The 11680-nt window shown below is 41.1% G+C and overlaps 1 protein-coding gene across 1 annotated transcript; it reads left to right on the forward strand.

The window, feature by feature from the left end:
• Nucleotides 1–1779: 1779 nt before the first annotated feature.
• Nucleotides 1780–7176, forward strand: LOC106526083 (cyclic AMP-responsive element-binding protein 1; the record flags this gene model as incomplete). Its single annotated transcript, XM_014020564.1, is given in 7 exon segments — nt 1780–1957; nt 5213–5306; nt 5395–5541; nt 5691–5788; nt 5875–6014; nt 6759–6941; nt 7023–7176. Coding segments are annotated over 6 exon segments (803 nt in total), but the record flags the coding sequence as incomplete, so codon positions are not given.
• Between the last annotated feature and the right edge of the window lie 4504 nt (nt 7177–11680).

Below are 11680 nucleotides of genomic sequence, written 5' to 3' on the forward strand. Positions count from 1 at the left end.
CTGTTTGTTAGTCCAAAAACCCATTACAACCTTTAAAATAAACATTTATTTACCAAAAATATATAATTTTAAATATAGTCAGAGGTCCCTGAAAAGCTATAGTTTGCCCTGCATCAAACACAAACATGTGTCACATGATGAGGCAGTGTGTTTGAAAGTGTTTTATGGGTGTTTTGTTGACTCTATTTAGATATAGAAAATTTCTTATTTACAGTACTTCAGTTGAAGTGATCCTGCATTGCCATCCTGCCTAGAGCTTTTGCCCCCCTTTGCCCCCCGCCCCCATGGAAATTTTTCTAGATCCGCCAATTCTAGCAAGTAACCTAGTTCAAAGTAAGACAATTGCTATAATCCATAAAACCAGCAAAACGCTGCATAAAATCTAATTAACACAACAGCCAGTAAGTATTTAAAAGCTAAAACTAGTAAAATAGCTACAAGTTTAAACCTCTAAAACATTTACAACCTGAAATTATAAAGGCTAAATCTAACAAAACAGTAGCTTTAACCTAAAATTAGTAAAAAATAAAATAAAATAAATTGTAGCTAAAACTTTAAATAGTTGCAAAGTCTTAAAATTATTTTAAAAAAAACCTAGACTTGGGTTTTTACAATGTAAAAACCAGTGTGCATTGTCATTGCAGCATGGCTTTTGCCTGCAGCAATGGACTTGCAGAATGAACTTTGACCAAGTTCAAATGTGTTTTCCAAACCAGCTTGTGCCTGTCACATCAGCAGGTGTTTGTAATTAAGGTAATTGTGTGAAAATATGAAGTTTGAAGAGATTTTTGTTAAAGTTGCAGTACCCTGATCTCCCACATGAAAGCCCACAGTGCTCATCATGAGACTATAGGAGATGTGGCAGAGGACAATCCCAGGGATTAGATTGTATGTATACAGAAAAAGTTTACCTTGCCAATGCAATTATTGACACTTAAGTGCAATATATTGCAGCAATAGGACAATATAAAGACAGTGTTACAGTAAAACATCAAAATACAATCATATTAATATTGTAAACACTGAAGTGCTGAGTTTAAATTTAAATATTATGAAACTATGGTGCAGTACCATATTGTGTAGATGCAGCATGGGCCAGTATTGGACCAATACAAGGCTCCATTGACTGCCATTATAATTTATTAAACATTAATATTTCAAAAACTATAAGTGTTACAGGCACCAAAAGGCATAGCCATCATTTGGCACAGGGGCTTTACAGATATAAATTACAATGGCAGCTCCAGGACAAAGTATGCAGGAGGAGAAGCATGGCAAAGTTGAGATGACTTGGATGGGAAACGAATCACAATAGTGTGCATTGCCAATGCAATGCACACTGATAAATAAAATAAAATGAAAAGCTATAATTAGCCAGATATTAAACATACACTTTCTTTTTAGCTGAACATTTTGATATTACCGTTTTGCGTGTTTTAAATTAGCTGAAAATATGCATACATATTTTGATGTTAAAAATACACAAATTATGATCAGAAAAAAATTGTAACGCGAGACTGTCAACAAATCCTTTGCCACATAAACACTACTTTTAATTAAAGGAAACGGTCATACATCTCTCACAATAAACTGGTTAGATCAAGTTTTTGCCTATTACGTTTTCTAAACTATAGGGCTTTTCTGGATTTTGAGCAGACACAAACGCGCATGCTCAGATACACTTGGCACTCCTTCGTCAATCTCCGTAGGTTTACTCTCGCGTCCTCGGCCGTTTCCGTGACTTTCCGGTCTTTTCCGCCGTCAATCGAATCCTTCCCCTCGGAGCTGAGTTTTTTTTTTTTTTTTTTTTTCCCCACTGTCGTCTCCCTCGTCCTCCTCTCCGTGTTGTTGTTCTCGGTGACGCGACGGAGGTGTAGCCTGACGCGGTCTCTTACGTGTCGGTCTGAATAAAAGTGGAGCTCCGTAGACCGGGGAGTGACGAAGCGAGTCTGTGTTGGTAAGAGGATACGCATCCGATGTTTGCTAAACAGATAGATGGCTGGCTGGAGATGTTTGCGCTCACTTTCCGCAAAGGCGCCAACAAAGAGATCATGGCGGCGGTGTTGCAGAGGCTCACAAAATGAGTCAGTCTCTGCAAGGCTGGCTCAACTGAGACTTTGGTATTAAAATGGGAGTGGGCTTCAATTTCGTGTTTAATAAAACCGCTTAGACTCACGTTTCTGAAGCACCTAGCCACGCAACGCTAACGCGAATTTAACGTGTTCAGTTAAAAACAAAGTGAGTAGATAGTGGAAGTGTTGTAGTTCTTGAAAAACATGGCTTACAAAAACATTGACATTTCCCTCCATAAGGCTACCAGTTAGCATACACAACCGTATCAATTCTACGCGACTTGAGGAGTACAAAAAACATGGATGCCAAAGCGCCATATACTGAGATACTCATTAAACATGAAGTCGAGCATTGCACCATTAATGTATATTAAATAGAAATAGTGCTGTCAGTCATTGCATGCCTGTTAGCCAGTTAGCATGCTAACTGGATTTCATAGCTGCTAGCTAATAATTAGCCAAACTAGTGGGAAAAACGAGGCAATAAAGCTGTTAAATTCCCTTTGTTTTTGTCTTCTAGTCCGTTTTGTTGAATGCTTTTATATAATTTTAGTAAACAAGACTGCAGACTTTGTAGCATTTCTTGCTACACCACACCCTCCCAGATGCCAAACCTTTAGGGTTTTGCTGCATGTGTTTATGTAGAGCAGAGGAAATATCGCGATATTTGACAAATCCAATCATTTTATTATTCGTAATAAGTATGTATCTACATAAACACATTAACAGACAGTAATTAATTACAAACATCTTTTTTTTCCTGTAATATTTATTATTGAAAAATTGTAAGTGCATGAAGTAAGGTCTTAGCTATTTCATTTTGAAATTTTAATTTAATCAAATGGTAATTGTACAGTTTATATAAGAAAATGTTCAGCTCCTTCAGGATATTTCTGCTATGACACTTGGTACTGCAGCAATATACTTTTTGAAATTATTAGCATTTTTTTGGCCATGTTTGTCTCATTGAACTGAAATGAGCTACCTGCAACATCCTTAAAAAGCTTTAAAATGTTTAAATATTTACTGCACGTTTCACCTTTTGTTCTGGTTCTGCCTTTTTAATTATCTAATTTCAGCTTTTATTTTGCTGATATTTGTCTGCTACTTTAGCTACAGTGGGGAAAATAAGTATTTAGTCAGTCACCAATTGTGCAAGTTCTCCCACTTAAAAAGATGAGAGAGGCCTGTAATTGACATCATAGGTAGACCTCAACTATGAGAGACAAAATGTGAAAAAAAATTTGAGAAAATCATTTTGTCTGACTTTTAAAGAATTTTTTTGCAAATAATGGTGGAAAATAAGTATTTGGTCACCTACAAACAAGCAAGATTTCTGGCTGTCACAGACCTGTAACTTCTTTTTTAAGAGGCTCCTCTTTCCCCCACTCATTACCTGTATTGATGGCAACTGTTTGAAGTCGTTAACAGTATAAAAGACACCTGCCCACAACCTCAAACAGTCACACTCCAAACTCCACTATGGTGAAGACGAAAGAGAGGTCGGAGGACACCAGAAACCGAATTGTAGACCTGCACCAGGCTGGGAAGACTGAATCTGCAATAGGCAAGCAGCTTGGTGTGAAGAAATCTACTGTAGGAGCGATAATCAGAAAATGGAAGACATACAAGACCACTACTAATCTCCCTCGATCTGGGGCTCCACGCAAGATCTCAGCCCGTGGGGTCAAAATGATCACAKGAACGGTGAGGKKAYATCCCAGAACCACAAGGGGGAATCTAGTGAATGACCTGCAGAAAGCTGGGACCAATGTTACAAAGGCTACCATCAGCAACACACTACGACGCCAGGGACTCAGATCTTGCAGTGCCAGACATGTCCCCCTGCTTAAGCCAGTCCATATCCAGGCACGTCTGAAGTTTGCTAGAGAGCATTTGGATGTTCCAGAAGAGTATTGGGAGAATGTCATATGGTCAGATGAAACCAAAGTAGAACTATTTGGTAAAAACACAACTCGTCGTGTTTGGAGGAAAGTGAATGCGGAGTTGCATCCAAAGAACACCATACCAACTGTGAAGCATGGGGGTGGCAACATCATGCTTTGGGGCTGTTTCTCTGCAAAGGGACCAGGACGACTGGTCCGTGTACATGAAAGAATGAATGGGGCCATGTATTGTGAGATTTTGGGTGCAAACCTCCTTCCATCAGCAAGGGCAATGAAGATGAAACGTGGCTGGGTCTTTCAGCATGACAATGATCCCAAGCACACTGCCAGGGCAACAAAGGAGTGGCTTCGTAAGAAACATTTCAAAGTCCTGGAGTGGCCTAGCCAGTCTCCCGATCTCAACCCCATCGAAGACCTTTGGAGGGAGTTGAAAGTCCGTGTTGCCCGCCGACAGCCCCAAAACATCACTGCTCTAGAGGAGATCTGCATGGAGGAATGGGCCAACATACCAGCAACAGTGTGTGCCAACCTTGTGAAGACTTACAGAAAACGTTTGATCTCTGTCATTGCCAACAAAGGATATACAACAAAGTATTGAGATGAACTTTTGTTAATGACCAAATACTTATTTTCCACCATTATTTGCAAAAAAAATCTTTAAAAGTCAGACAAAATGATTTTCTCAAATTTTTTTTCACTTTTTGTCTCTCATAGTTGAGGTCTACCTATGATGTCAATTACAGGCCACTCTCATGTTTTTAAGTGGGAGAACTTGCACAATTGGTGACTGACTAAATACTTATTTTCCCCACTGTATCATTCTGACATTTTCTGCTAATCTTTTGCTTATTTCCATGTTTTTGTGCTTCTTTCAGCTGTTTTCTGTGTTTTACCTCATTTTTAGTTAATTTAAACTTTTTCAGCTAAATTCACCTTTGGTTCATTTTGGCTTCTTATAGCTTAATTCTGCAAATGTGCTCATTCTGTTTCTTTGTGCTAATTGTAGTTTTTTTTAAAAGCTATTCAGCAAAAATCTTTCAGCATTAAGCAGTCACACTGCCTTTTCACAGGAAATGCAAATTCTTTAGTAAAATTAGTTTAATGATGAATGCATATTTTTCTAGATTAGGTTTTACTACAAGTAGGAAAAATCCAAAATGTGCCCTGATGTTAGTGTTAAAATGTCATTGCTTAATGACTTGATTATTCACCCAATGTGACTCCCGTTTGCAGATTTTAATTGAGCATGGAGGCCGGCGCAGAGGCACAGCAAAGTGGTGAAGCAGCTGTCTCAGAGTCCGAGGCCCAGCACATCACCTTGGCTCAGGTACCTTCACACGCAGCAGTCATTGAACAGTTGCCAACGGAGGCGCGTCCACAGCTTTTGCACACGAGCCATGCGCGTGTCGTTGCAGGTGCCCATAGCAGCGAGCCAGGTGTCGTCCAGTAGCCCCACGGTCACTGTGGTGCAACTACCGAACGGTCAAACGGTCCAAGTGCACGGGGTGATCCAAGCTGCGCAGCCGTCGGTCATTCAGTCCCCGCACGTCCAGACGGTGCAGGTACGAGGAGCGAAAGCAGCGCTTTTAAGCTCTCTTTATTTTCTTTACGAATCAAAAAATAAGATCGGATTTATACTGACGAGACTCTGGAAGATGCACACTTTTTCACCTCACTAAACATGCTTCTGATGACGTTCTTTGATTCTCAGATTTCAGCAGTTGACAACGAAGATTCTCAGGAGTCTGTTGACAGCGTCGTAGATTCTCAGAAAAGGAGAGAGATTTTGTCCAGACGACCTTCTTATAGGTCTGTTTTTTTTTTTTTTTAATACTGTACTTTAGAACCTTTATGTGTTTTGTTAAGATCTGGCTGCGATTGATCTCTTTTTACAGGAAGATTCTAAACGACTTATCATCGGACTCTCCTGCGGTCCCTCGGATTGAAGAAGAGAAGTCAGAGGACGACTCTGCCTCAACCATAACCACCGTCACCATGCCCACGCCCATCTATCAGACCAGCAGCGGCCAGTACAGTAAGCTGGATTTATTTATCATCTGTGAAAAGGTGGTGTTTTGGGTTGGGTTGGGTTGTGTTGGTTTGGGTTGGGTTGGGTCTCTTTTGTTTTGTTTTTGCTTTGGTTTGGGTTGGGTTGGGTTGGGTTGGGTTGGTTTGGGTTGGGTTGGTTTGGCTTGGTTTGGGTTGGGTCTCTTTTGTTTTGGTTTGGTTTGGGTTGGGTTGGTTTGGTTTGGGTTGGGTTGGGTCTCTTTTGTTTTGGTTTGGTTTGGGTTGGGTTGGTTTGGTTTGGGTTGGTTTGGGTTGGGTTGGGTCTCTTTTGTTTTGGTTTGGGTTGGGTTGGGTTGGGTCTCTTTTGTTTTGGTTTGGGTTGGGTTGGTTTGGGTTGGGTTGGGTCTCTTTTGTTTTGGTTTGGGTTGGGTTGGGTTGGGTCTCTTTTGTTTTGTTTTTGTTTTCTTTTGTTTTTGGTTTGGGTTGGGTTGGGTCTCTTGTTTTGTTTTTGCTTTGTTTTGGTTTGGTTTGGTTTGGGTTGGGTTGGTTTGGGTTGGGTTGGGTCTCTTTTGTTTTGTTTTTGTTTTCTTTTGTTTTTGGTTTGGGTTGGTTTGAGTTGGGTTGGGTCTCTTGTTTTGTTTTTCTTTTCTTTTGTTTTGTTTAGTTTTCTTGTGTTTTGTTTTTGTTTTCTTTTCTTTTGTTTTTGTTTTCTTTGCTTTTATTTTATTTTGTTTTATTTTTAAGTGGTGCATTTTATAACCTTTTTCTGCAGTTGCCATAACCCAGGGTGGGGCCATCCAGCTGGCCAATAACGGCACAGACGGAGTGCAGGGCCTGCAGACGCTGACGATGGCCAGTGCTGCGGCGGCCCAACCAGGCGCCACCATTCTGCAGTACGCTCAGACCAGTGACGGGCAGCAGATCCTGGTTCCCAGCAACCAAGTAGTCGTACAAGGTGTGGCGCAGCGACTCCAGAAACGTTGCTCTAGAGTTGAGAAACGTTTAGTTTTCATAACGGATCCCATTTCTCTGTCAGCTGCTTCCGGTGATGTCCAGACCTACCAAATCCGCACAGCTCCGACCAGCGCCATCACTCCCGGGGTTGTCATGGCAACTTCGCCAGCACTGGGATCAACCGGAGGCACGGAGGAAGTGACACGCAAACGGGAGGTCCGGCTGATGAAGAACAGGTGAGCTTTCAGATAGAGGTCTTGAATTCAGACAGCTCTAGTTGAGGGAGACAAAAGGTGCAGGTATGGCAAGCAAGTGTGTTATTTAAGCAATATTTTTGAAAGAACTGTGTAGGGCTGGACGATATGTCTGCACCCAAATTTTCCACCATGTCGTATTTAACATCAGAGTTTTACAGGTTATTATTTTTTTAAATCACTGTTCAATAAGGCAACATTAACTTTAAAATAATTAGTTAACAATCTAGGAAACATAAAGTTCTATATTTGAACCAGAACTGTACAAGACCTGTAACTTACTGAAGTATTTAAAGTGATTCTATGGAAATTCTAAGTGCAAATGTTAACATCTGAACATATTATAAATATGTCAAAGTGAGCATTTCATGGCTAAATATCTTAAGACTACACCTGCCCCTCAGATGAACAACTCCTGTAGTTTGGCCCTGATCTTTGGCCATGGCTAATGGGCTCGACACACGGGAGGCAACGTCGCTCGCTCTCCATTCATTTCCCATGGAACTTGTGCGGTGAGGCGACAATCGCTCGCCTTCCTCCAGCCAAGCGACCGGTGAAAATAGTGCATGTGAAATTTCACGCTAGTTTGCCACACGACATATGAAAGCTGAAAAATGTTCAACTTTTGTCGCTGTCGCTTAGCGTACAACCAATCAGCGAGGGTTTCATTGACTGACCAATGAGAGAAGAGTATGCTACACACTGCAGTTAGCTAACACTTTCACCAAATGATTACTAAAAAAGGCAGCTTTGTGGGAATTTATTGGCACCAGGGTGAAGTTTATGGTAAGTTTTTCCTCATAAAATTGTATCCTGATGCGTGTTTTTTTTTCAATATCATTAGCTTCACAAGATTTGTTTAGTTTACACGTCCGTAATGCACACACCCCTTCAGAGTCAAGAACCAATCAAATTTCGTGAAGACAAGCGACCCGAGAGCGTGATTCGCAACGCTGCCATCGCTATCGCGTCCCGTGTGTCGGGTTTCACCCTGGCTGCGATGACAGCCGTTAATTGCTGTATTTTGTCGCTCCCCGTGTGTCGAGCCCTTAAACCAGAATGATGAACAGAGAATAATGATTAATAGCAGAAATATTAAAGATATTTATTAAAAGGGTGTAGAGCTGTTTTAAAAATAAAAATAACAGAACACACAAAAGTGCAATTTCATTAGCATTAGTTGAATCTTACGTATCTCTCACTTAAATAACTAATATGTCTACACATAAACGTGTGAGGTAACTGTGGTGAAGCAGATTAAGTGTAAAAGCAGCCTGTCATACAGGTGAGCTTCCTCGTGCTGCTGAAATGATCTGCAGCGCTCCTAGAGCACAACCTGACTGTTAAATTAGCAAGAAGGACTTCAGAGCAAGCAACCATCCACATCTTCTTTTCATCTCCACAGTTAACAAGAACAAAAAGTTTTTCAGACTCTGGTTTAAAAAAACAAAACAAAAAAATCTACGGTTGTTCCACTACGCTTGTGTGCGCGCACACTCGTTTATGTGTACGTTTTTGCTTCATGGTGGGGACAATTATTGACCATTTCCCTGACACACAGCCCAACGTTGGGGTTTGGGTCAGATGTGTAGTCTACATGTGAGGTTATGTTTGGCTGTAGAAATGACCGGGAGATGAATGGAAGCCAATGCAAAGTCCCCACGAGGATAGAACAACAAACAAGTGTGTGTGCTTGCGAGGTGTTGAGCGGAGCCCGGGAGCAGAGCGCAGTGTTGATTGTGCTAGATTGAGTTATTACAAGACATGGAGACTTTTTGTTTCAGCGGGCAAAAAGGCCAAATTTAGACTTTATTTGTAGTCATTACAAACAAACAACAAACACATTTCCTTTATTCAACTTAAAGCTTTGTAAACAAGTCACCTCATTATAAACTAGTTCACTTATTGTCCACTTGATGGCGCAGTAGAGCCAATGAAGCATGTCGATGCTTCGACTCGTGTGTGGACCAGTTGGATGGAAAGCTTCAGTGCATCATGAAGCTTCATCTCACCATCACTACTGATTTGACACAACTGGTTTGAATGAATGAGTGATGAATCTTCTGAAGACCTGCTGAAGAGCAGGGAAACAAGTAAAACATGCTTGATAGGGGTCCTTCAGGACCAGGGTTGGAAACCACTGACGTACACGGCCTACCCCAGTTACCACTAGGGGTGGGCGATACTGGGAATTTTTGTATCGATCCGATACCAAGTAAATACTGTGCTAGAATCACTTATTTCGATACCGATTCCGATACTGGGGAGCGGGGCTGTCAGCCGCGAAGATGACAGCGCCTGCTGCAAAGCTCGCAGGAGGTAGGGAGAATTGAGGAAGTGCAGAACTTATTACTGGTCTCATTACTAGCAGCAGAACAGGTTCGAAGATGGTCATTTGATGTTGTTGTTTTTATCGTCCTACAGGCTCTGACATGTTAAATAAATTTGAAACTGAGGTTTAGAAAAAATCCATTAAACTTGAAAAAATCAGTGAGATTTCTCTATACGTCCATATACCTGCAATATGATGGAAAGTCTGTGTACATTATGGACAATCCGTACAACCTGACATGTATGAATTTTCCTTGAAGAATTATGCTGTAAGGCCATGGATTATCTAAAAAAAAGTTGAATACAGTATGTCACGAGTTTTTTTTATTTTATTTTAATTTTTCATCATCTCTCCTCCAAGAAAGTTCTTCAGCTTTATCAGTGCCTTGGTGCCTTCACATGGTTGACAAACAAGTTTGACGATGAACAGAACTGGTGTTGACATGCAAAAGTGGACCATTAGCCGATCGTTAGAGCCCTGATTATCACCTAGTGTTGAAACAGTCACTCTTGCAATAACACTACTGTAAGAGGGAGACACATTGACATGCAGGAGACTCACAGTGCTAAACAGCAGACGGCTTCGCTTCACAAATGTAGATTATTTTATTTCTCTCTCACCACTGCTGCTCTGATTCTGAAGCCTCTCTCCCACCTTACGTAGCTACAGCAGGGGGAGGGAGGGGCACTGTGCGTGCCTGTGCCGGACTGTGTGTGTGAAGGTTTGTTTATACTTCATGCAAGACGTGCGGCTGCAGCCCAGCAATGACGTAATTGCGTTTGTGTCACCGACTGCATTGAGTGTTTATACTTGGAAAAGATGTGGGGGATACATTATAGTAATTCCTCCCTCTGCCCTCCCACCGCATACGTCAAGCAACACAAGAGTGATTTTATATTTAAGTTTTTGTAATAAATCACTTCATTTTCTATAAAGTAGGCTAGTGAGGGTGTTTTATTACCTCGATTTGTGAGCCCGTTGTGTCGGATGTTGTCGTGTTTGTTGTCTTCCCCTGGTGTTTAATGTACGTGTCCAGCAAAAAAAAAAATGGGGCAAAAAAAGTAGTGCTGGGCGGTATGACCAAAATTTTATATCACGGTATTTTCAACATTTACACCGGTTTCACAGTATTTTTTCTTTTCATCACAGCTCAGCTAAAAATAAAATGTACAAACCCTGCTTATTGAGTTTTTTTTCTTTTACTGTACCTCTGTCTGTGTCGCTGTTTCCCTCCTCTGAGTCTGTTCTTCTCTGACTGGTGGTTGGAGACAGTAGTCACGCATTTTGGTCCAGTCGTGAAGGAGGAGGGATAAGAAAAGATTATGATCTGGTTTATTGTTTATTTATTAAAGCTTATCAACACGACTCACCTTGCTCACCAGTCAATTCCAACTCCACTACAAACTACTTCCTGCAGGCTTTTCACAATAGAACCACGTTAAGTCTCCATCAGCATAACGTTTCCATATTAACTAACTGTTTAATCTAACTGTGCACGTCACTGAAAATGTGTTTACTATATTCAGCGATGGTCAAAACGGGATGTTTTTTAATGTCAGTCAATATAAGCAGTGGACTCGCCACCCACCGCTGCAACAAACTGCTCAACAATAACATTAGCATGCTAACGCACATAGCGGTGCTGCGAGAAAAAGTGTCCCCCGGGAAACAGTTCACTGGTGGTCGCAACGAAACGGTCTGCATGTTTTCGGGCTATTTAAACCGGTATGTCCGGTATTCAGAAAATTCATATCATGGGAAAAATAAAAACCGGTATTCGGTACAAAACGGTATACCGCCCAGTACTACAAAAAAGAAATAACGAGGAATTGGATTGGTCCCGCCAGGATCCTCGCTCCGGACCTGCATTCTCTGTTTGGTCTTTGCAAACCGGTCACAGAGAGTCCGCCACCATTTGCAGCAGACAGCCTCCTCTGTTTGCAACAATTCTGCAATCTCCCTCCATGAGTTTTTTGCCATTTGGCATTACTTGTACTCCACAGTAGAGAAGTCATACAGATGTTACAAATTAGTCGTTGACTATTTTAATAGTTGTTTAGTCGTTGAGTAATCATGGCAGCCCTATTCACAAACAACAAGTAGAACAGAAAAATGATGAGGCAAATACTTGGATTATTTTGTTAGGTTTACATT

The sequence above is a fragment of the Austrofundulus limnaeus genome, unplaced genomic scaffold, assembly GCF_001266775.1.
Source record: "Austrofundulus limnaeus strain Quisiro unplaced genomic scaffold, Austrofundulus_limnaeus-1.0 Scaffold257, whole genome shotgun sequence".
Lineage (NCBI taxonomy): Eukaryota > Metazoa > Chordata > Actinopteri > Cyprinodontiformes > Rivulidae > Austrofundulus > Austrofundulus limnaeus.